A 25,813-nucleotide genomic window follows, 5' to 3' on the forward strand; every position below is an offset into this window, starting at 1 on the left:
AAAAAAAAAAAAAAAAAAAAAAACTAGACTCCCAGATCAGAAACAAAAGCCTTTATTACTTAATGACAAGCATGAACTTCATGTTCTCTTCCTCCCCTCACCCAATACTGTGGTGTGGTGGGAGCTGAGTAAATGTTGTTCACACAGGTCCATTTGCATCCTAGTAGAGGAACTCCAAGTTTAGGAAACCCCAGTCTTTGCTCAATCTTGTCCCAAGGTGAGGCCTTTTTTTTTTGGACTAGGGATTGAACCCAGGGGTGCTTAGCCACTGAGTCACATCCCCAGTCCTTTTTATTTTTATTTTGAGATATGTCTAAGTTGCTGAGGCCTTGAACTTGCAATCCTCCTATCTCAGCCTCCCTCTCCAGGATTACTGGCACGTCACCTCACCTGGCAAGGCTTTATTGTTATTGTCCTGCTTGAACAAACCTGCCCTGAAAGTAGATAAAACATCATTGAAGAGATAATCTCAAAAATCTGCCACAAGACTTGGAGAAATTACAGAATTTGGGGAATTTTCTCCCAACAATTTAATAGCATTTGGGGGTCAGGTTTTTTTACATATATGTCTAGATTATAAATTTTTATCATCTCTTATAATTTATATTAATTTTTAAGGAAAACAAGAATAAAAGGCAAGCAGAGAAGTTTAAATTTGTTTTCATAGGAGATAAGGAGCCACTCGATTAGTGATTGGGGAAATGATAATGATATTTAAGGACATGAACCTAATAATAGCCATATTTAGAATAATTAAGACTATCTCATAGCTGTTGCAATCATGAAGGTATGCGGTAATTAGAATCAAGGATGTTGTTATGCTAATGAAGAAGAGTGTGTTTCAAAGAAAAAAATCTGATGGCTTCTCTTATATCTCCATATTTCATCTCAGTAAATCAAAAAAGGCTCAAGATAATTTAGAAACTGATAATATTAATAACACTCAATGATAGTTGCAAAACAGGCAGCACTTCCTTTGGAGTAAATGAAGAGGGAGATTGCAGACCAGCTGAGGACCTCTACAATTACCAAAAATGAAAACTACTTTCTCTGGGGTAAAGAATTTCATGATTCTTTATTCCTAAGCAGTGCTGTCTTTATTTTTCTCCCCCCTTGTTTCACTGTAATGGACAAGAATAACCTTAAATTCTGCTATACTTTTTTTAGGCCTTGGTCTTCCTAATTCATTATTTTCCAGCAATTCCTTAAATTTCTGATCCACTAATTGCACTCTTCTGTTTGCTAGCACTGTTTAAAAATGCATTTTTAGTTTTTCAGACTTTTAGAAGGGAGCGATATCTATGTCACTCTTCCAACTTGGTCTTGAAATAAGCCATATTATTTTCTCCTTTTTCCCATTTTCTCATTTTTATTCACCTTACTTTTGGATTCTTATAGAAAACTTTCTGATTAAAGTGAAAGTGAAGAGCAATAGGAAGTACACTTCTAGAGCAGGGGACACTGAGCAAAAGTGAGAGATTGAGTGAAGAAGCAGATATAAGAATCCATACACCATTTAAAAAGACATTAAAAGAGATTAATTCTACTCCTATCACTATTTGTTTTGGAAAATATTATTAATTTTCACAAAATATACTATTTAACTTGTAATGTCTTTGCTATTGTTAAAGATTATTATTTTTCAAGACAGGATCTTAGTGGTAAACATTTACCCGGTACATCTGAGGCCCAGGGTTCAATCCCCAGCACCTCAAAAAAAAAAATTAAACATAGAAATCTGAGAGTAGACTTCTAGTCTGTTGTTAACTATCTCCAGTACTATGCCAGTTGGAGGCAAGAACTGTGAAATAAAGAGCAAAAAAATAAGTGCTTTGAAAGAGTCCAGAAACACTGTAACTTCTTGGTGTATATTGTTATTTATTTGTGTGATGATTAGATGACAAACCCATAAATCAAATGAAAACTACTACTAAGATTTTATCCTGAAAGAGGAGCAAAATATTTAGGAGTTAAAAATGAGGAAGTGTCAGAAACATTGGAGGTGGCTACCAACAGAAGCTGACAAAGATGGAGATTAAGGTAAAGTTTTGAAGGGGCACCTGAGAACTCATAAAAAATGGGTAGTTAGGAAAGGTACTGAAAGAATAAAAAAATTAAAAAGTGGGACCAAAACACAAAAATAAAACCTCCACCCCACAAGTCCTATTTAGGTTGGAAAGTTAAAAGCTTTTGTACAAGAGGTACATAAGGGGCCAGGGCTGTGGCTCAGTGGTAGAGCGCTTGCCTAGCATGTGTGAGGCACTGGGCTCGATCCGGCACCACATAAAAATAAAAACAAGTAAAATAAAGGTTAAAAAAAAAAGAGGTATATAAATAACAAACACAGATTTGTCCCCTGAATTTTGTGATCTTAAAACGGAGTCTATTCCTAAATCTTATATGACAGATTTAGCATTTAAAAAGCTAAGCGGTAAAAAAGGTTTTCCAAGAGATTGCAATAAGAAGGATGGAAAATATGTAAAAATGCAAAAAGGATTTATGTTCAATTGCAATTAGTTATTGAATGTAAAGTGTACTATTCCTAGCTGTCATAGGGGATTTCCATAACAGAAATACGAACTATGAGTAGCAGGAATTACTCAAGAAATTTGCAGTTTATGGAGGACTCGATATACTTAAGAAAACAGTAAAATACAAAGTAATGGGCTGTGGTTGTGGCTCAGCGGTAGAGCGCTCGCCTCGCACGTGAGAGACCCTGGGTTCGATCCTCAGCACCACATAAAAATAAACAAAATAAAGATATTGTGTCTATGTATAACTAAAAAAATATTAAAAAAAAAAAAAAAGTAACTAAGAGGGTCAAACTCAAATGAGCGATTAGCATCGCGAAGATCTTTGAAGTACTCCCTTCCCTTCTATTGCCAGCACAGGCCGGCCTTTGCACGCCCTCGGACCTGCCTCTGGGGACCGTTACCCTTCTCAGTCAACGCCTGAGCTGACCAGGGCGCAAGGCACAGGTGACATCCAAATCCGTTAGTAGCCAGGACTTTCACGTACGCAGACGCAGGAGGAGCCCAAGTCACAGTGTAACGCCCTGGAGAAACAAGGTGCTTTGGTCGGCTCAGTCGTCTGACCATAGAGCTGTCAGACCTCCTGGATTCCTAGAGAGCTCCCGGAAGTGGCTTTGGGGCAAGATGCGCGCTGGCCGGTGTAGTACCTCCACAGGTTTGGAAGTTGGTGGCTGGAGAGGCCTGGTCCAACAGTGTTTTTCGTACTGTTTTCTCCACTCCTTTTCTTTGTGTTTGCCCACCCTTTGCAGCCCCCTGACCCCACCCCGCGCAGCCTCTGGAACTCGCGGTGAGTACCGTCGGGCTCCAGGCCGGAGGAAGGGGGTCTCTTTGTGGCCGGAGCAGGCCGCAGCTAACGACAGGCCTGAGGGGTACGGAGAGGGCGCCTGTGCGGTGGTCGGCGACTGGGGCTGAGTCTCACGCTGAGGGTCCTCTTTAGTTGTTATCTCAGGCGGAATACAAGTCCCCAAACTTTTTGCGAGGTAACCTGTTATGGGGGTTCGCCTTCTTCAGAGCTAGTCGTTTTGTGGTATAATCTTGCCATCGATCTTATTTATCTTAATATAGGGAATTGCCCCGCGTTGTCTTTTTTCCGACTATTTCCATGGTCTGAATTGTTTTTTAACTTAGTAATTTTACTTTTTGGTCTCAATAAAATCTCCGGGTTTTTTTTTTTGTTTGTTTGTTTTGTTTGTTTGTTTTGTTTTGTTTTGTTTTTGTTTTGTTTTTTAAAGATGTGTTTTGTTGTAGAAGCCCCAGTTATCCATTTTTGCTGTTAGGTTATTCTTTTCTTTGATGGTGTGTTGACTGAATAATTGAACAAAAGAAACATTTCGACAATTTCAGGATAGTATGGTATCTTATTCAGAATAGTTTATTTAATTTATTAAAGCTAACTTTAGTAGATGCCTGAGAACTCTTTGGGAGGGTCTCATTTCCAAAACTCGAGTCAATAATGAATAATTTTTGTCAGACTACTGTGAGTGGAACCACCATCTCTAAAAACATATTTTGTTGTTTGATTAGTTCTTTTGAGCACATTTATGGAAGCGTCTGTTTCACAAATGCACACGTTTTGAATTTTTTTGTGCATAAATGTTAAAAGTGGTAGGTGTTAAAACATTTAGCTAACACAATCTAAGATAACCAAAACAAAGTGTTTCCTTTACCTACTTTTCTTGATCTTGCATACCATGCTAGAGTTGGGTTCCCTGTAGAAAGATTCTAAAGGAGATGAGCTATATTACTTATTTGTTAAAAGGCTCCTTGGCAATATATTAGTTTCCTGAGGCTGTCCTAACAGTATCACAAAGTTGATGGCTTAATGATACAGAAGTTTATTCTTTGACAAATAGGGAAACTAGAAATCCAAAATCAAGGTGTCATCGGGACTGTACTTTTCAAGCTTCTGGTTTTTACTAGTAATTGTTGGAATTCCTTGGCTTGCACCTGTGTAACTCTTGTCTCTGTAATCAAATGGCTTTCTTTTATCTGTAGGTCTGTGAAAAGGAGGCCTCTTAAGACATGACTGTCTCCCTCTGTGAGTATCTGAGTCTCTTCCCTTAAAAATATACTAGTCATGTTGGATTAAAGACTCACGTTATTCCAATATAACTGCATCTTAATTTGATTATATCTGCAAAGACCCTAATTCCAAGGAAGGTCACATTTACACATCCCAGAGGTTAGGATGTCTCTTTTCTGGGAATACAATTCAACCCCCAAAAGGTAGCATGTGAAACATAAATGAGAGAAAGAATAACCAAAGATAAGAAGACCAGTTAACCATAGCAACCTTAGGCAAGAGATGATACCTATACCAAGGATAGAAACCAGAGATAGAAACCACAAATACATAGGGCCATGAAATAAGACTCTTTTTGGACCTCAGATTTTTGTTTCTAACCCTTTTATAACAAACCTAGACATATTCTCTGTTAGGTATTATAAATAAAATAAGGTAATGTTCTTTGGTTCTATTAATAAGATAAATCTGTATCCATGAGGAATATACATTTTAAGTTAAGAAGTAAAAACTCCCTAGCAACTAATAATCTACAGTAATGGGAAAGCAGTATACATTTTTATAGAGAGATATAGAGTAGTAAAGAAATAAATAACTTCCAATTCAAGTGGCAGTGTTTTCTCTTACCCTTATCCCATCAGCTCCAGAGAGGCTGAGACAGGAGAATTGTGAGTTCAAAGCCAGCCTTAGCAAAAGCAAGGCACTAAACAACTCAGTGAGACACTGCCTTTAATGTGGCACAGTGGTGGAGTGCCCCTAAATTTAATCCCTAGCCTCCCCTCCCCCGTCCCCCTGTTCCCCCGGTCTCCACCTCTCCACTGCCAAAAGAAGGAAGTTTGAAACAAAGGTGCCAATAGAGGTTTATGCAAAGTCATGGTTTTCCCCACACCCAGATGAAGGTTAGTGCTAGATATCTGGCCCAGAAAGTTTCTTCCTGGGGTAAGATCACAAACTCCAGCAGGAGAAGTAGATCCTGGGCTTGTATGTTGGGCAATGAGTAATAACAGAAGGGCACTAGCTATGCTGGGCCCCCTGTCCATTAAAGGAGGCTGGATTTGGATTTGCAAGACAAACTTTTAACTTACCTCAGGAAGGAAATGTAGTTCCTGTCTGTCTCAAAGCCCTGAAGAGGGAAGTGTTTATGTTGTGAATCTCAGTGCTGAAACTTGATGTTTAATGACATGAAGTCATTAAGAAGCAGGTGCTCAAAGATGGAGGTGGGAAGAGGTCATTTGGGCACAAATGAAAATGAAGAGCAAGATTGAAGTTCATGAAATGGAAAACTCAGTGTTGTTAAAATGTCATTTCTAACATTGTTGTCAATATAAGATATCCCTAGCTGAGGTTGTGACTCAGAGGTGGAGCACGTGCCTAGCATATGTGAAGTCCAGGGTTTGATTCTCAGCACCACCTCCCCACCCACCCCTAAAAAAAGAAGAAAGGAAGAGAAAGAAAAGATATTCTTAAAATAAGCTGTACATCAACAAAGATCCAATTCTAGGATTTTTTAACAGAACTGAAAAAGACAAAAACTGTTTCAAAAATAACAAAGTTGCAAGACTCAGACTGCTTGATTTTAAGACTTGAAAATCCACAACAATCTAGACAGTTTTGTATCTGTTAAATTTACATCAAGGGAACAGAATATAGAATCTAGAATTGGGCCCACATATCTATAGTCAATTGACTTTTGACAAGAGATATAAAGAGAGTAGATAAAGGATAACCCTTTCTGCAAATGGTGTTAGAACAAATTTATAGAAGTGTGCAAGGGGAAAAAAATAAGAACCCCTATCCATACCTCAAACTCTGAGAAAAAATTAAAATGTAAAACATAAAACTTCTAGAAGAAAATCTTTGCGATTTGAGGTTAAGCAAAAGAGTTCTTAGATAGGACATCAAAAACAGTCCTTAAAAGAAAAAAAAAAAAATATTGAGGAATTAGACTTCAAAAAGAGTACAGATTTGTGTTCTCCAAAGGCCACTATTTAAAGAATAAACGAAAGACATGTTTGTAAATCGCATATCACATAAAGAACTTGTATCCAGAATAAATACAGAATTCTCAAAATTTGAAAAAAAAAACTCCAAGTAGGCAAAAGTTTCCAATAGATACTTCACCAAAGAGAATAAACATGGCAAAATAGCACATAAAATACATAACAAGATGCTCAACATCTACAGGTGGGTAAGGAAGGGCAAAATTTAAATGAGATTCTACTACATATAGAATTTCTCATTTTAAAAACACAATTATCAGGTACTGGCAAAGATATGGTGAGCACCTGCATCTCTCATTTATTGTTAGTGCAATACAAAATGTTACAGCCACTTTGAAAAACAGTTTGACACTTGGTTATAAAGTTATACATGTGTTTTTATGACCCAACAATTTTAGTTTTGGACAATTTACCCAAGTGGAAAAGCATTATATTCACATAAAAACTAATGTGCAAATGTGCATAGTGGCTTTATTCATAATCATCAAAAGCTGGAAACCACTCAGATTATCTCTCCATTGGGGAGTGGATAAACATTGATTTGTATAATGAATAAACTACCAGTACATATAACATTGAGTAATTTCAAATGTATTATGCTAAGTGAAAGACTGAAAAGAATATTTACTGTATTTATTTATATTTTAGAATGTTATTGGTGTGTGGGATTCAGTTTTTGCATTATAGATGTTCCTGGAGCATGCAGGTTTCTAGGAGATTCACTGTTCCAAAAAGAATTCTGAAGCTAGACTTGAGGTCCAAAGTAGATTAGTCTTGAGATAGGAGGGAAGTTGGGTGGGCATGGGCATTGATGCTAAATGTTAGGTGGAAGAAAGGAAAGTTCTTCCTCTTGAGCTAGATTATTTGGAAATTAGTCTTATCAATGAGAGAAAGGTTGAAAAAGTATGTAGAAACAGTTTAGTGTAACTGGTGAAATAAAGAATGCTAACAGGGGTTAAAGGACCAGCTGAAGTTAAGCACAGAATTTCAGTTAGTCCAAGTCTCTATGGTTTCCTGCTTTGTTTAACCATCCTTCAAGACCCTACAGAGAAAGCAGAAGGAAGGGATATTTCCAGGGTGGGTTTGGCATGACAGAAGCTTAAGGAAATGTAAGGAGTTATTGCTGGAACATATACATAGTTGAGCCATTAAGTCTGTGTCTTGGGGGTGGAGCTTGTTAAGCTGTCTTAGTCATTATGACTCATAACTTGCTTTAACACTATTTTTTAATTTTCTCTTTCTGAAGAAGTATTCTTGAGGCCCTCAGAAGGTTCTTATCTTAAGAAGGAAAAGAAGGTAGTAAAAACAAGTTTCCTGAGTTTTTCTGGCCCTAAATGGCTACGGAATCAAGAAAGCTTTCTTCAGCCCCATCTCCACCTGACCAGACTCCTGAAGAGGACCTTGTAATCGTCAAGGTAGAGGAAGATCATGATTGGGACCCAGAATCTAGCCTGCATGAAAATAACCCTCCTGGCCAAGAACTATTCCGCCTACGCTTCAGACAATTGTGCTACCAGGAGACTCTAGGACCCCGAGAGGCTCTGATCCAGCTCCGGGCACTTTGCCATCAGTGGCTAAGGCCAGATTTGAATACCAAGGAGCAGATTCTGGAGCTGCTGGTGCTGGAGCAGTTCCTGACTATCCTGCCTGAGGAGCTGCAGACTCTAGTTAAGGAACATCAGTTAGAAAATGGAGAAGAAGTGGTGACCTTATTGGAGGATTTGGAAAGACAGATTGATATACTAGGACGGCCAGTAAGTTGAAGTTGTACATGCTGTGATTGTGGGAGTCCTGGAAACTGGGTAGTTTGTTTTTGTAAAGAGTATAATCCATACTTTATTATCATAACATCCCTACTACTGTACTGTCCCTGTTTGCCAGGTGGGAACCTGAAAAATTTAAGATAGGAAGCTTAAATTATCTTTTTAGGAACACCCAAATAATTAAAAGATGGATCTGAAGTCAGAACTCGGTGTCCCTAGTTCCTCATCAAAAATGATTTTTGCCACTTTATGGCACTACTTTAGGTAGTAGTTTGTCTTTTTTTTTTTTTTTTTCCTTCCCCTTGCCTGGGAGCATAAAATATTGGTGTTCTGTGTAGTAGTGAGGGCAAAATCTTTTCCCTAAGGACTGAGAAGAAATGCCTTTCTTTCAGTCTAGTTCACATGATTGTATTCTTTGCTACCCCTAGGGGAAAAAAAGAAATCCTACTGTTTCTTCCCAAAGTGTGTATCCCTGAAGATAGGCTGTTGGTCCTCTTATGTTGTTCACTTTGTTTCTCAAAGGGATTTCTTATAATCCAACTGTCCCATTGTTTCTAGGTCCCAGCTCGTGCACATGGACATAGGGTACTCTGGGAGGAAGTGGTTCCTTCAGAATCTGCACCAGAACCTCCAAGTACTCAGCTCCAACCTGTGATAACCCAGCGTAAATCACAGGACAGAGGTGAGGAGTCAGATTTCATAGGAATGAAAAGACAAATTTGGGACCTGTCTAGTTCCTAGAAAATCAGAAGCTAGAACTACTATTTACAGACCAGCTCAATATCTAAATTTAAATGTTTATCTAGATTTCAAATGCAGGCTGTTAGTCCTAGTGGTAAACTTATGTACAAATTAAAGGATTTAGAGATTTTTAAGTAGTCACACATTTCTATTACCCCAGTGTATTTACAACATAAACATTTTTGAGATTTTGCTCATATCATAATACATCACTTGTGAATATTGAAATATGCATTTCCTCAAACATGTGCATTTCTTAGATAACTACAATAAATTAAACACAGTAGGAATGTAAAAATGATGTAATATTAATCTTGTCCATAGTTCATATTTTGCCAATTGCCCCAATAATTTTTTTTTTGTCCAGTCTAGACCAAAACAAAAAAATACAATTTTCTTTAGTACCCTTTAATTTGACATAGTTTCTCATTCTTTCTTTCTCGTTCATGTTCTTGACAGTTATGAAGAATACAAATATGATGTTTTGTAGAACAGCTACAATTTAGATTCTTGTAATATTTTCTCATGTTTAGGTTCAGGTTGTACATATTTGGCCAGAACACTTCAAAAGTGATGTTGTATTCTTTTCAGGGGTACAACATAAATTTCTCCTATTGGTGATGTTGTCTTTGATGACTTGATTAAAGTTATTCTTGCAAGGTTAATCATTGTAAAGTTACTGATTTTCCCTTTGCATTAGTAAATAATTTGTGGAGAGGTATGCTTGAGTTTGTGTAATCCTAATCCTCATCAAACTTTTGCTTCTTAAAAAATACTAGTTTTGGTATTCATTGATGCTTCTTTACTGAGTGATTACTAAGCTGGTTAGAAAAATGATGATTTTTTTTTTTTAACTGTCACTCCTTCTACGTTTATTTGTTGTTTATTTTAAGAGCGCATTTTCTTCTTTTGTTATCAGCATAGACTCATAAATTTTTATTTATCCCATAAATATTCTGTTATAGTCTTTCAATTGATGCTTGCATCATCTCAGATTTGGCCAGAGTAGGCCTCATGATTCTGTCTCCTATAGCCTTTTGACATTTCACTGTCATTTTTTGAGAATTTACTTACTTTCTTGAAGAATAATATGTTTCAATCTCGTTTTCCCCTGCATTACATTTTTTCTTTATTTATTTTTTAGTTTTAGGTGGACACAACATCTTTATTTTTATGTGGTGCTGAGAATCGAACCCAGTGCCTCACACATGCTAGGCAAGCATGCTACCACTTGAGCCACATCCTCAGCCCACATTAAGGGTTTTTTAATTATTATTATTTATTTATTTATTTAATTTTTTTTTGGAACTGGGGGGTCGAACCCAGGGCTTTGTGAATGCAAAGCAGACGCTTTGCCACTGAGCTACATCCCAGCCCACGTTTTTTCATATATGTGGTTTATATTTCAAAAGAAGCATAGAAACTCGATTACTAGTATAATTCTTACCTGAAGAATAAAAGCCTATTACTCAAGACACAGCCTATGTTTAATTTGGTAATAAGTGGTCTCATATCTAGTGGAAGTAGAGACTGGCAACTATGGTACACATTTCAGAAAGGTAATTGAGTTAATAGAGATAGATTGTTTTTCATTTTTAGTTTGCTAGGAGGTTAGGACTTAAAGGAGTACGATTCATAAGCACAAAGATATTAGTTTGGGTGATAGAGAAAAAATTGAAAGGGAATTTCTGTTAGGAAACCAGTATGCTTTTTTTTCTTTTTTTTAATTACAGGGGAGGAAGTGGGGTTTGAAATAAGGGGCATTTTACCACTGAGCTTCATCCCAGTCCTTTTTATTTTTTATTTGAGATAGGATCTTGCTGAGCTGAGGCTGGCCTCAAGCTTGTGATCCTCCTGCGTTAGCCTCCTAAATAGTTGGAATTATAGGTGTGTACCACCACCCTGAGATCCACTTTATATTTTTGAGCATGACTTTAGGCTGCATTTAAGGACATCAAAGTGCAGGTGTTTTGTGGGCAACTGTAGGTATGAGCCAAGAGTCTAAGATATCAGCATTCTACATGCAAAATCTTCAGCATGCATATATGCTGAAATACAAATAATTTGGAATGGTTAAATACCAGCTCCCAGACCCATAGGACAAGACTGGTCTCATTTATAACTCCTTTCTCCTCAGCCCTGTCTGCTTCCCAGAATCCTACCTCTTCCCAAAAAGGAAGTTCCAGAGACAAGGAGGTAACAGCTACACTTCTCACAGCAGGGTTCCAGGTACGTTGCATGTTTCTTCTCACTAAATCCCCATAGCTCTGGTTAGCATCTGCCCTAAATTTGGACTGTCTGTAGTAGTACCTATTCAAGAACTTACCTGGGCTAGGGTTGTGGTTGTGGCTCAGTGGTAGAGTGTTTGCCTAGCACATGTGAGGCACTGGGTTTGTTTTCAGCACCTCTCACACACACAAAAATAAACAAATAAATAAAAAATAAAGGCATTATGTCCATTTACAACTTAAAAAAAAAATTTTTTTTAAAAAGAACTTACCCAAATTCTTTTGCACAGTGATAAATTTAACAATGAATATAGCATATTTCCCTTTTCCCAGCTGTTCACATCCCTTATCACAGTACATTTCCATTACTTAATACATTGGTAGGTCTCTCTTACATTCTAGACTTGGGCTGTGAAACAGTTGTATGCCCCAAATGAAGATCTTGTTTTGTTTCAGACTTTGGAGAAGATTGAAGATATGGCTGTGTCCCTTATTCGAGAGGAGTGGCTTCTTGATCCATCACAGAAGGATCTGAGTAGAGATAATAGGCCCGAGAATTACAGAAATATGTTCTCCCTGGGTAAGGAGAGCTTATGAATATCATTTAAGTTTTTTTGTTTGTTATATACGTGATATCTATGAGCTTTCTGGGAAATATAGTTGAGTTGAAACTCAGGATTCATCAGAAAGGGATACAACATTAAGCCTCCTTGAGGTTTAAAACAAACCTTTCTTCTCTAATACACAAATTCCTCATAGTTTGTACCTGGGTCTTGGTCCAGTTGGAAATTGACATCTCACTAGTGCTCTCTTAGTTCATGTATTTTTTTCCCTCCCAATTCTCGTAGGATCCTGACATAGATTCTCACATAAACCTTCCTTTTCATGAATGAGGTATTTGCCCATTTCTGTGCCATTCATTAAACCTTTTAGTAGTTCCATGTTCCTTCCCACTTCTTACTTGATTCCTTCCCAACTCCTGTCCCCCATCAGTAATCCTCTTTTTTTGTTCATGGCACCCCTTCCCAATTGGCCTATGGTACTTCTGTGTGATCCTGCACATCTTCCCCCTGTTATAAGCCATTTTGGAGACTAAAATTTTGTATTTACTTGTATTATTCCATATATATTTTCCTTTTCTCCTATCTTCAATTCCTTTCTTCCAGCTTAGAGAATAGGAAATAACATTGGCTTAATGTTTATTATACTTTTATTTCAGGTGTTGAGACCAGGAATGAGAACAAGGAATTAGCTTCAAAACAGGTAATATCTACTGGAGTACAACCACATGGAGAGACAGCTGCCAAATACAACGGGGATGTTATCAGGGGTCTTGAGCATGGAGAAACCCAAGACCTAGGCAAATTAGAGAGGCAGCAGGGAAATCCCACGCAAGAGAGACGACATAAGTGTGATGAATGTGGGAAGAGCTTTGCTCAGAGCTCAGGCCTTGTTCGCCACTGGAGAATCCACACTGGGGAGAAACCCTATCAGTGTAACGTGTGTGGTAAAGCCTTCAGTTATAGGTCCGCCCTTCTTTCCCATCAGGATATCCACAACAAAGTAAAACGTTATCACTGTAAGGAGTGTGGTAAAGCCTTCAGTCAAAACACAGGACTGATCCTGCACCAGAGAATCCACACTGGGGAGAAGCCATATCAGTGTAATCAGTGTGGGAAGGCTTTCAGTCAGAGTGCAGGCCTTATTCTACATCAAAGAATCCACAGTGGGGAGAGACCCTATGAATGTAATGAATGTGGGAAAGCTTTCAGTCATAGCTCACACCTCATTGGACATCAGAGAATCCACACTGGGGAGAAGCCCTATGAGTGTGATGAGTGTGGGAAAACCTTCAGGCGGAGCTCACATCTTATTGGCCATCAGAGAAGCCACACTGGGGAGAAGCCCTACAAATGCAGTGAGTGTGGGAGGGCCTTCAGTCAAAAGTCAGGCCTTATTGAACATCAGAGAATCCACACTGGAGAAAGACCCTATAAATGTAAAGAATGTGGGAAAGCTTTTAATGGGAACACTGGCCTCATTCAACATCTGAGAATCCACACAGGGGAGAAGCCCTACCAATGCAGTGAGTGTGGGAAAGCCTTTATTCAGAGGTCAAGTCTCATACGACATCAGAGAATCCATAGTGGAGAAAAATCTGAATCCTTAGGAGTTTAGGAAAAGCTTCGGTCACAGTTTGAACATTTTTCAACATTAGACAAACCACACACTGGTGGAGAGGTCTTTCATTTAGTAAAAAAGGCAGAAAGTTCATCATCATCATTTAGTAGCAGAATTTATAGTGATGTCAAAGATAGAATAGCTCTTCAGTAGTTTGGGCCCAGTGCCTTGACACCCAGGTTGATTAGCTTGATTGTCTTTGGTGATATCTAATGGAGTAGAGCTCCCAACAGCCTAATACTATCTTAGAAATTAAAATAGCATTAGAGCAATTTATTTGTCATGGCTTGAGGCACTAAACTTTGTCTTTTGGGTGAGTAACTATAGTTTTGAGAGAGGCTGCTACTCCTAATTCCTCTGCTTCCCATGGCCTGTGATCCCCTTCTCTCATTTATTCCCCTCAAGGTGCCCTTGTACTGCTAATCTGATCCAAGAAGCTGCTGCAGCATCTAAAACAGCCTCTTTGTGAGATTTATATTTATATTTAGCTTTCTAAGATCCTAGTTCTAGGGAAATTTTACAGACACTTAATGTGTTTCTTTTTTTTATTCTAATGTTCCTTCTAGTTGATGAAAATCTATATTCCCATGCAAACTCAAAATGCTATATTTTTAACAGCACTCCAGCATTTTTCTTCATTTATCACCTTTACTGACTCCACTAAATCACTGAGCATCTGTACGTATCCTTCACCACCCCCAGTCCCAGTACCTGTGTCAGCAAAGGAAGTGGACGCATTAGATGGTTGTGAGAGTGATGCAGAGAAAGAGGTGAGTGGAGGCTCAGCCTGGCTTTTCTTGAGCTTGGATAGTTACACCTTGGTGACTTCTGATTCTCCTTCCACCTCCCCACTCTACCCTGATACAAAAAGTATTTGCACTCTCTTAGTTATGACATCACATAGGATAAAGAGGAGACAGCTGATGCTTGAAGAAAGAATCCTTAAAAAGAATAGGCATCATCCCTTCTGGCCCATTACAGTGCCACTCTCTTAGGTTCCTATTAATCTTCACCAACTCCCTGAATAGATTGTCTGTCATTCTTATCATTACTCTGGACCTACCTCCTTATACAACCTGGGCACCTCATTTATCATTTCTCATCTGTTAATTCCCATTTGTTTGTATAACTTATATATCCACAATGGTAATTTGTTAAATACCTTACCTCACAATTCCTCGTTCTTCTGAGTTCTGATGTTGTCCATCAGTAATCGTGTCTGTAATCTACCAATAAAGACACTATTAAATTTATCATCACCAGGCATTGTATTTCATCTTTCAGGCTTTTGGTAAACCAAGGGATACTGTGTAAAGTAAAGAGACTGGTACAAAGTAACGTGCCAAATTTGATGCATTCTACATAGGATGTCCTTTAAACTAGGTAGTTTACTTATTCTAAGTACTATATTCCAAGAGTTCTATTCCTCTAAATATTTGGAACATTCTTAGAATTCCCATTTAATAAACTATACAAGAAAACCCTCTATTAGTCTTAGTCTTTTATTTCTTTTATTCACCAGGCTTTGAATTGAATAACTTGCTTTTCAAAATTAACCTTCAAACTTGAAATTATTAATTACATTAAGTCTATTCAGAAGACAGTTATATGGGTTCTGATGAAAACTCCAAGAAAAATAATGCAGTTTCACACTGTAACAATCCTGAAAAAGGATAATAATCATGTTGGTTTATGATTGATATGTTAAAAAGCCAATCATAAAACCTTACCTCAAAGATGTACACCTTTGGAACAATCAGAAATTTCTTCTCTATAACATTCCTCTCTACCTCCCTATAGCCCACCTTGAGTATCTACAACATGAAGATTATTATCTGCATTTATTTCATTAAACCATCAGTACCTTCGTATCACCAGTCATCCTAGTTTGTTTGGTTAACTTCTTCAGAACAGTTCATTTTGTTATCCTTTCTTTTCTTCTCTTTTGGTACTAGAGATTGAACCCAAGGGCACTAAGCCTCATCCCCAGCCTTTTTTAATATTTTATTTAGAGACAGGGTTTCGCTGAGTTACTTAGGGCCTTGCTAAGTTGCTGAGACTGGCTTTGAACTCCTGGTCTCCTGCCTCAGCCTTGTGAGCTACTGGGATTACAGGTGCACCACCATGCCCAGTTCTTCTTATTCTATTTTCTTATTCTCTTTTTCTTTCCTTTTTTTTTTTTTTTTTTTTTTTTTACTTATAGATGACCATTCCTAATTCCTGTACTTTAAATTTCAACAAACCAGAAACAAGTCTGATTGTGTCTAGATCCTTGCTTTCTGTTTCAGTTGTGCCTTACCCTTTGTAAGATACTAATTCTGCATGGCATCAGTGCTACCTTGTGTGCATAGGATGGGTATGTTAGAAGGAAAATACACATTTGTGCACACATACGTATGTACCCATACACTCCTCTTACATATTTTAGGAAAACACTTGCCTTCAATTCTAAAACAAAGCTCTTTTAACCGAGCAACATAATAAAATGTTTATAAGTATACTAGCCAATGTTTCTTTAGATATCAGTACCCAGAGTAGTGTGTAGCCAGATTACTTAAACCTCAGAATTACTGAGCATCTGGCAGAAATTCAGAGAAAAAAAAAAAATAGTACAACTAGGAATGTTAGTGTTAAACTGGGGTGAATTTGAGAAAAGATTGTCACTTGAAAGAATTATCAAAGCTGATTCATCCGGGTGTGCTGGTGCATGCCTGTAATCCCACTGAGGCAGGAGAATCACAGATTCAAAGCCAGCCTCAGCAACTTAGACCCTGTTTTCAAAAAAATGAAAAGCACTAGGGGTATGGCTCAGTGGAAAAGCACCCTGGGTTCACTTCTCAGTATGGCCTCCCAAAAAATGCTGATTCGGCATATTATATAGAAATTGCCAAGTGATTTAAGATTAGATTCTTTGAAGATATAAGTAAAAGTCATTCTTTGTCTCAAGTTCTCTTACCACTCAAATATTTTAAAAAAAAATTTTTTTAGTTGTAGATGAACACAATACCTTTATTTTTATGTGGTGCTGAGGATTAAACCCAGTGCCTTCCACATGTGAGGTGAGCACTCAAACCACTGAGCTACAACATCATTTTGAACTTTTAACTCTGAATTACGTATATTATGCTCCTTTATCTGCAGATTCTGTTTTTATGCTCTTAATCTGAAATGAACTATTCATCAGTGCTTTCTTTCATCCTCAGTTTCTAGTTTTAGGAACTGGCATGATAAGGTGGTTCTTCCATAACTCTTTTGCCATCCAACGTAGTCCAAGGAGAGGTATCTTAGGTTTCAAAGACTTTCCCCACGAGGCAAGGTAGCAGTGCTAGAATAGTTGATTCACTTACGAAGCTGCTTAGCTTTACTCTTGGTTCTAAGTCTCCATATAATAGCTGGCATTTATTGAGTACTTACTTTGTGCCCAACCCTATGTTAAGCATTTCTCCTGCTTATGATAGTTATTGTTATATGCTCCATTTTATAGATAATTAATGGAGGAAGAGAAAGCTGAACATTAAAAGACATGTATCCCTGGTAATAAAAGGTACTGAGTAAATGCCAGCATAGATACTGGTATAGTACAAATTCATTATAATAACTGGAAAATTGGTTGAAAAATACCATTTTGGTTTATACTTTCTTTAAATGTTGGTTCTCTTGATGCTTTTTAGTTCTTGAAAGCTAAATTATATAAATAAAATCTTTAAAAGAGTAACTGGGAAAATAAAGCAATAATAACTTAGATTCAAACACATTTCTTCAAATTGCCTAAGGGAAAGTAGAATTATGGAGGGAAATGAAACCTTCAGTGTCCCAGGCTGGGGAGATAGATTGCTAGGATGACAATAGTAAGTTTATCAAAAGCATGAAATGTAAAGAACCTTCAACTTCTTTGCCCATTTCCAACAACCATTTTGTTTCTCTTCTCAACCCTGGTTTTCCAGATATCATTCATTTTTTAACCCATTTTCTCCTTGATTTATTAGTAAAATTTCTCCTTATTAGCTTTAATACTCACCATATTGAAATGTCCTTAGACTCTCCAGTGGATAAATAGAAAGGCTTTTTTTAACTTTTTTTTCTTCTTATAGTTCTTGTCCTTTTTAGTCTCCTTTATCTTTAATATTATTGAATCTCTCCTGCACCTCAGGGATACTCTTCTCCTTTGGTTTGTGGGATCCTTTTAGATTGTTTTTATTCAATATCTGGCTTTTCTTTGTTAGTCTCTTCATTTTTCCTCCGTTCTACTGAAAATAATGTCTTACTGCTTTTTCTATATCCCTGTTTTTCTCTCTTGTTTTCTTTGTATATTTGAGTGGCTTCCTGTTTTCCACCCTGTGTGCCATCTCACAATTTTTGGAATTTTCCAGTTACCTGTACAACTTGATATTTGAAAACAAAACTCATCACTCTTCTGAACCAGTCTCCATTTTCTTTTCAAATGGGCATCATTGCTTAACTGCTTTGCCCTGAAGAGACTCATTACCTTTCCTATTTTTTATCCCAACGTTGGAATTACCTTTTCATCATTTTTTGCTCTCCAATCTCCTTATCCAAAGTCTTGCTGTTGACTCAATTTTTAGTTGATGTTCTCTTTGAATCATGATCTTTTACATTTCTGCCATCCCTTTATGGCTTTCCATGAAGATCCACATAATGTAAGGCCCAAGTACTGTAATTCTTTCTTTTCAATTTCCTGGTCCTCAGAATTCCCATCTTGTATAAATCTTCTAAAATGATCTTCCAAACTCCATTTTCATAATGATTTATTGTTTATTCAGTACCCAGCAGGTAATTCTTGTCAGAACAGTGATGTTCCATTACACCATAATGGTATAGAATGGTTCTAGAACACCATAATGGTGTTCTCCATTACCTTGCCCTCCATATTTAAATGCCTTCAGTCTTCATTATTCCCTAGCATGTTCATCTTGATTCACCACATTTAAACTTCCTGTAGCCTTCTACTGTTGTCTTAAAACCCTTGCCTTTGTGCCTTTCTCATGCTGTTCTTTTTGCTTACATTAATCTTTGGCCCCTGCTCATGTTCATCAGTCCCTTCAAAGGCTTCCTTTGTATCTTCTGAATGAGCTCTTCCTAATTTGACTTCACTTCACACTGAGACCTCCCTTATTCTGTGCTGCCTCAGCATTTATGTTCTGAGTTTGTACTGTGATCCATGCACTTACTAATATATTGCTCTGTAATTATTTTCTAGCATACTGTATTGTAATTTCACACTTGTATTTATTTTCAAAATTACATTGTAAGCTCCTTGAGGGCAGGAATCAGTGACTTTCATGTTTGTATTGCTGCACCCCCTAGTGCCTAGTACAGTGCTGAGCACGTAGGCGTTTAATAAATGCTTGTTGAATTATTGTGTGGATTATTTTGGGTACTATAGGAATTTTTAAGTAGTTTTCAAGGATGTATCTTACTGGCTTTTGTGCTCAAGAAGAAAAGAAGATCTGCTTGACTTAAGAGTAAAGCCAAAAAATCCAACTCTAGGCGAGTATGGTGAAAAGTTGAAGTTTGAAGCTCTCCATTTGCTTGGCAAGACTTATTTATGGGTAAAGAAAGAAAATAGGAAACACTAAAGACTATTGTGTTAAAGTTATAATTGTAAAATTGTTTGAGAATAGGCTTTTGTATCTCAGGTTAGAGCTTCAGCAGTTATTGGGAGATATTTAATGTTTTTTGGTTGTATCATTGGTAGAAACCTGGGATGCTACTGGTATCTAGTGAATAGAAGCCAGGGATGCTGTCAAACATACATTCCCAGGACAGCCTCCGCAGCAAAAAAAAAAAAAATCAACCCCAAAATGTTTAATACCAAGGTTCAGAGGCCTCACTTTATTTATATTTAGGGAAATGGGAGAAAGAAGAGATATGAAATACTAGCATTACAACTAATGAAAAGTTAGCTATACCAAGCTTTAAAAGAATCTTATGTTTACTTTATAGTAAGATTATTTAAGAAAACAGAGACTTAATGTTTGTAATTCACAGCAACATGTGTCAGGTATTGATAACAAAAATTTAATGCATTTTTTCTTTGAAAGTAATTGTATTTATGGGGTGTCATTTCAATACATGTATACAGTGTGTAATAATCATATCAGGGTAATTGGTATATTGTCACTTCAGGCATTTATAATTTTTTGTGTTGAAGACAATCAAAATACTATTAGCTATTTTGAAATAGTCAATTTATTGATGTCAATAATATTTTCTACTGCTATAGAACTAGAAGTTGTTTCAGGACTGGAGATGGAACTCAGGGGTAGAGCACTTGCCTAGCATATGTACAAGGCCCTGGTTGCAATACCCAGTACCATAAAATAAAGAGAAGAGAAAAAAGCACTCCTATCCAATTGCACCCATGTGTCCCTTGTGATATTTTAAAGTTACTTCAACATCAAATCTGCCAACATCCCTATTATAAGAATTGCAGGAGTAAATCTAATTTAAGCCTTCACATATGGGCTTATTACCATAGTATCAAATGTCGGGGCTATCTTCAGTAAGGAGAAAGAGAATGCTGTAAATTATCAAAGATTTATCTTTGGTCACAGTATACAATCCTCAACAATCCCTCCAGTAGCCACTAAACAGGAAAATTACTGACTCTCCAAGAAAATCACAAACCAGAATGTCATTTGCTACATAAAACCCATTCTCATAAAGTTTTTAATACATTGTTAATCCTACTTAGAAGGCACAAGTGTCGAAGGAAATGTGATTCCCTAAATTAAATAGTAAGCAAGACTTTAAAAACTAGTCTTTTTGCAGGTGGAACTCGAATCCAGGTTTCCTGAAGCTTTTCCCCATTTCACTTTTGGCTGGTTATACCCCAAGGTTGTCCCTATATTATGTTCTTATTTCAAGTTTTGTCATAGGATGGATTAAAACTTGGTGACTGCACCTGAATATTTCATTTTAGGAAGTTTCTATGCCCAAACCAGCATACTGAGTGTGGTGTCAAGTTAAATTCCTTCATAAATAAATGAGTAGCCTGAGAGATTTCTGCAGTAATGGAGTTATGTTTTGAAAGTTCTACACTCACGCTTAGTCCATCATATGGAAAAAGAACACAGGATATACAGTGTCGACTACCAGGTAACTAATAATGAAGACAAGATGTTGTGTTGTCCCAGTTGTCCATTTAAGGGGATCCTACAGAGCTGCACCAGAGACATTTCCCAGCTGCAGTGCCTTTAAATTCCAAAACTCAAGGGTGGTCCTACTCAGGGTAAAACTCAAGAAAGTAAAAACTACTTTCCTGAGAGGCCTTGCCAGTGACCTAGGTCAGAGGCACTCCTGGGCAGGACCCAGTCTTAGAGCCATTGCAAGGAAAAGGACACAACATCCTTGGGCGAATGTAGGCCATACCCAGAGATTTCCAGGCTCCTTCACCTCCCTGGAGGTGCCAGAGAGTCTTCCACCTAGCAGAGAAGCCTGGGAACTCATTGCTGCTCTTCTTCAGATACGGTGTGGGAAGGCAACAAGGGGAGGGGTTTGGGTGGGCATTCTTCTTCTGTACCTCTCAGGTCATATTCAAGATTGCCCAGGCTAGAACTTGTAGAGTGTGCTGATAGCTGAGCCAGGCTCTTATCTTAGATCCAGTTCCCAGTCTTTGTGTCAGAGTCCAAGGCTCTTAGTGACCCTACTGTCTTTTCTAATGGGGCTAAATTCCGGGTGGAGTGGGTGAATGGAGATGTTATTTTCTCCTTGTCTAGGTCCTCCACTCTTCCCTGCATTGATTTTGTGTGTTGTTCTTCTTTGTAAAATGTCCTTCTGAATTTGGTTTTATCATTGTTATGTTGAAGTTACAGGGAAAGGAAGATCAGAGATAAAATGCCATTTTTATCATATCAAGAGTGCATTCTGACAACTTACCTCTGTTGAGACAGTTTGTAACATGGAAAGAGGCAGAGGGGGAATCATTATTGTAAGTTGGGTTTGGAGCAAAGTTTTTATCAAGTTTGGAGACAAAATTATGTTTGTTCCCAGGGCATAAGAGAGTGGCTGCAGTCCACTAAGCTCTGTGCATGTTGGTCTGAACTACAAAGGTAGAAAGAGCTGGTGGGAACCAGTAAAGGGTTTACTTTGTCACAATTGCAGAGGGGATATATCATCCCTGTTGCTAAGATAATGTTGCTAAGATACTGTTTTTCCTGCAGGATCAAAGGAGTTTTGTTTTATTTTGTTTTGTTTTGTTTTTAACACCTTCTTCAGAGTAAATAGAATCCTTTCTTCACTGCTCCATTGTCAGCTCAGGAACCACTGAGAAGGAAGCCTCCAGAATCCTACAGCAGATAGCAACAGTAGCTGCTGCAGTGATGGCATTATAACCTGCAATGCCTTTTTCATCCCCATATCTCTTCCAGCTCAAGAAGTGTGGATTCTTGTGGGTGGTAAAGCATACCTATCAAATGTTGTTATTGTCATTTTTTTCAGGCTTCTTATCAATTGAATTTTTTTTTGCCATTTTTATTCCCATACCCCTTCATCAACCCTATCTGCAAGTCCCCAAAGTTTCTCTTTTTCGATTTAATTAAATACACAAAATCTAATGTATGATCATATGCTATTTTTATTTATTCATTTATTCACTTATTTTGGTACTGGAGATCGTACATGAGCTCTACAATTGAGTACATTCCCTTATTCCTATATTTACGTATATTCCATATTGTTTTAAATACGTTCTTAGATGATAGACTTAAATAGCCATTTGAGTCAAGTATTCATTCCAGAAATTCTGTAATGTTACTTTCTATAAGCTGACTGAAGACATTTGATCTGGCTACCATATAATTGGTGTGTCCTCAGATTACTAACAACATGTTTGAGAGCCCCAATTAAGTCTATTTCATTTTTATTGCTTTAGCAGCAGGAAATAGAGTACATTTGAAAATTCTCTGTATTGTTTCAGAATCAAGACCAGAGTCGCAAACAAGGTATCAACTTTAAAGGGAAGGATTTTGTAAGGATGAATCCACACCAAAAGATCTCTAGCATATATTATGAGGATTCCTTACAGATTCCTGAGTATGGAGAAGTCTGTCAGTATAAAGACCAATTAGAAAAGCATGAAGGCAGGACCATAGGAGAATGATGTTGTAAATGCAGTGAGTGTGGAAAAATGTTTGTTCAGAACTCAGGCCTCGTTTGGCATCAGAGAATCCACACTGGAGAGAAAATTTATGAGTGTGATCACAGTGGAAAAGCCTTCAGTGTGTGCTCAACCCTTATTGTGCATGAAAGAATCCACATTGGAGAGAAGCCCTATACTTGTAATGAATGTAAGAAAGCCTAAACTGTGAGGGCACATCTGATTATACATCAGAGAATCCACAATGGAAAAAAGCCCTATGACTGCAGAGAATGTGGCAAAACATTTAGTGTTAGTTCAGACCTTATTAAATATTAGAGAATCCATAGTAGTGAGAAACCATATGAATGTGATGAGTGTGGGAAATTTTTCAGTCTGAGCTCAGCCTTCATCAACATCAGAGAATCCACACAGAAGAGAAGCCATATGAGTGTAAGAAGTGTGAGAAAGCTTTCTATGTGAACTCAACTCTTATTAATCACCAGAGAATTCACTCTGGAGAAAAGCTTTATGAATGTGGAGAGTGTGGAAAAGCCTTCAGTCAGATCTCAACCCTTATTCATCACCAGAGAATCTATACTGGAGAAAAACCATATGAGTGTGATGAATGTGAGAAAACTTTCTGTGGGAACTTCAGTCTTAACTAAGCACCAGAAAATACACACCAAAGTTAAGTGTCATCAGTGATGTATGTGGTGAAGATATTCCAGAGGCCTTTTGTTGCATCATAAGTTACCATCAAAAGAAGAATATGATAAAAAGTTAATGCATTAATTTTCATTTTACCTTTTGGAATATTGAAGAAATGAAAAGTCACCGAAAGTGACTCCAGCAGCATAATATCTAAGACTGAAAAATCACATCTACTCTGACAGTGTTGTTTACAACCGTAAGGTAAAGCCATTTAAAAATCTTATTCTAAGCCACGTGCAGTTGCTCATGCCTGTAATCCCAGTAGCTCTGAGGCAGGAGGATTGTGAGTTCAAAGCCTGCCTTAGCAACTGAGTGAGACCCTGCTAAATAAAATATAAAAAGGGTTGGGGATGTGGTTCAGTGGTTAAGCACCCCTAAGTTCAGTCCCCAGTACCAAAAAATAAATAAAAATCATATTCCATAGAGAAAGGGGGGAGGATCAGAGAGGAAGAGGGGTTGGGAAAGGTGAAGTGCTGGGGATTGCAATAGAGCAAATTATGTTATTTGCATTATAAACATGTCAAAATGAACTCACTATTATGTAAAACTGTAACATGAATAAAAAGAGGAAATCATATTCCATAAATTAGTAAGAATGAACTTTAGTAATTCAAATAATATATTTGTTTCTCTATGCACAAGTCTTTTGTTATTTTATTGCTGTGAGTCTTATAGATGAAACATTAGTTTTAAATTAGAAGCAGTGTTGGTTGATGAGAGAGGGAACATGTATACTTATTGAATCTGAAAATACCAACCTGCTTTCTTGGTAGTGAGATGATCCCCACATCTTACCCTGGTTAGCACATTTTCCATAGGCATGAATGGAATATTATGAAAGCTAGCACTTTCTTCTGTTGAACTTCTTGCTAATGGCTCTCAGAAGGGTTAAAGACTTGACTAGTACTTTATCATTTTAGCCTGTTTTACATAATCACTCCCAACTCCTAGCAGCTCAGCCCTCTACAGATCAGATCAGCTCTTTTTTTTTTTCACAAATGATAATATTTTATTATAGAAAAAGCATCCCAAATATAGGATTTCGTAAACACTGGTAGGTGAACAAGTGCAACTTGAGAAGTAAATACAAAGTAAAGAGGCAAAACCTACAAGCATTTTGCCATTAGAAGAAAGTGTGATTCTCCCCAGAGGTGATCCCTTCCAGAACACAAACGTGGCTCCATCTCCCATGAAAGCATCAGATTTGCTTCGAGCTCACTCTGCCCATTTTAAGTTTCAAAGTGATGGCAAGAAGTGGCATTGAATGTGTTACTTACAAATACTTGATTTTCAAGGACTCCACATCACACTTTATGACAGTTTGAGTTAAAGCCGGTGCTCTGAATATTTGTTTTGATGACAGACACTTTGTTGCACTATTTGAAAATAGATCTCTCTCCCCCTGGGCCTACTCCACAGTATTTTCATAGACCTGAATTCATTAGATATCATGCTGTCCTCTTGAGATTTAATTTTAAATAATTCTAGCCACTGGATACTGTGCTATAAATCCAGCTACTTGTCTTCCTTACCCTTTTTGCTGTCACTCCTTCAACACTTTTCTTCTATTTTGGAGAAACCACGAACTCCTCTAACACATTTTAACATCAGCTCTTGGCTCCCTCTCCAGCTCCTCAGTGGCTCTTTCTCACCAGCTACACAAGGTATGATGCAGACACGAACCCAGGAGTCTTAAACTCAGACCCAGGTTCACCTTGGCTTGCTGAGATGCTCTGAAACTGTGGGTCAAACCATTTTGCTTATGAAAATCTGTCTGTATAAACAGCCTGGCTTACTTATTTAGGCACTTAGAAAAGACACCAAACCCAACTTCCACCTTTTCTATTAGGGAGAAACACCTCTTACCTGACTGGCCAGTAACTGACTCAAGGGGATGATGGCAACCCAGCCTTTGTTCCCAAGAGGACTGAGAAGTCCTGCCGTTGCGGAATGTCCCAACCCTGGGACAGGCACAGCTAAGGGGAGCCACCAAATGACAATGATGCTGTGGTCTAAGTTGGGGTTGGGAGGGATGCAGGAAAAAACCTCCCCCTTTACCAGCAGGGATCTGTGGTTCCAGTTTTTCCCTTAGTGACCACCACCTGGTGACACTAACAGATTAATCCTCGCAGATTTCCACTTCCTCAACCCCACTGGTTGGGGCCAAATGCATGTTAACCTGCAATTCTGGGAGTGGAGCGATCTGCCTCTCAAAAGCTTGAGGGAATGAACAACACAGAACAAAGTACCAAGTACATGTTGTACTCTGATCACCTTTTTCACCTAAGCATGAACTAATTAGGTGTTAGCTGGGGCGTTTACACTCAGATAACAACACATGAACTGTAACAGGAGAAGTTACATCACAAATACACAAATGTCAGAAAATTCATATCTGCTTTGTAATGGCATGTAAATCTGCTGGGAAGCACCCTTCAACACTTCCCTGAGCTGCTCAGCTGCTAGTGGATGTGAATGTGGTGCCAGTAAGGTGACTTCAAATATGAGCCAATTAGTTTCACAGAAACACTAATT

The 25,813-nt window shown here is 37.8% G+C and overlaps 1 protein-coding gene and 1 non-coding gene across 3 annotated transcripts; both read left to right on the forward strand.

Annotated features, from left to right (window-relative positions):
- The first annotated feature begins 2,668 nt into the window (after nt 1-2,668).
- Nucleotides 2,669-2,741, forward strand: Trnaa-cgc. Its single transcript has one exon. It is a non-coding gene; the product is annotated as a tRNA-Ala (tRNA).
- Nucleotides 2,742-3,132: 391 nt separating this feature from the next.
- Nucleotides 3,133-18,844, forward strand: Zkscan8 (zinc finger with KRAB and SCAN domains 8). Of its 2 annotated transcripts, none has more exons than XM_048799929.1 (7): nt 3,133-3,318; nt 4,527-4,569; nt 7,804-8,308; nt 8,876-8,999; nt 11,196-11,287; nt 11,743-11,866; nt 12,506-18,844. In XM_048799929.1, the coding sequence occupies exons 3-7, from the start codon at nt 7,889-7,891 to the stop codon at nt 13,462-13,464; spliced, it is 1,719 nt and encodes a 572-aa protein (XP_048655886.1). In that variant the 5' UTR covers nt 3,133-3,318; nt 4,527-4,569; nt 7,804-7,888; the 3' UTR covers nt 13,465-18,844. The 2 variants fall into 2 exon arrangements, with proteins under 2 accessions (XP_048655886.1, XP_015362659.1); XM_015507173.2 differs by having other exon boundaries at nt 3,134-3,318; nt 7,801-8,308.
- Nucleotides 18,845-25,813: the final 6,969 nt, after the last annotated feature.

The sequence above is a fragment of the Marmota marmota genome, unplaced genomic scaffold, assembly GCF_001458135.2.
Source record: "Marmota marmota marmota unplaced genomic scaffold, marMar, whole genome shotgun sequence".
NCBI classification, from domain to species: domain Eukaryota; kingdom Metazoa; phylum Chordata; class Mammalia; order Rodentia; family Sciuridae; genus Marmota; species Marmota marmota.

Bases quoted from the DNA above. Each gene is read 5' to 3' on its own strand.
- Zkscan8 (XM_048799929.1), top strand. From the start codon at position 7,889: ATGGCTACGGAATCAAGAAAGCTTTCTTCAGCCCCATCTCCACCTGAC. The intron at 8,309-8,875 runs GTAAGTTGAAGT...CATTGTTTCTAG, and splicing joins TTGATATACTAGGACGGCCA to GTCCCAGCTCGTGCACATGG. The intron at 11,867-12,505 runs GTAAGGAGAGCT...CTTTTATTTCAG, and splicing joins CAGAAATATGTTCTCCCTGG to GTGTTGAGACCAGGAATGAG.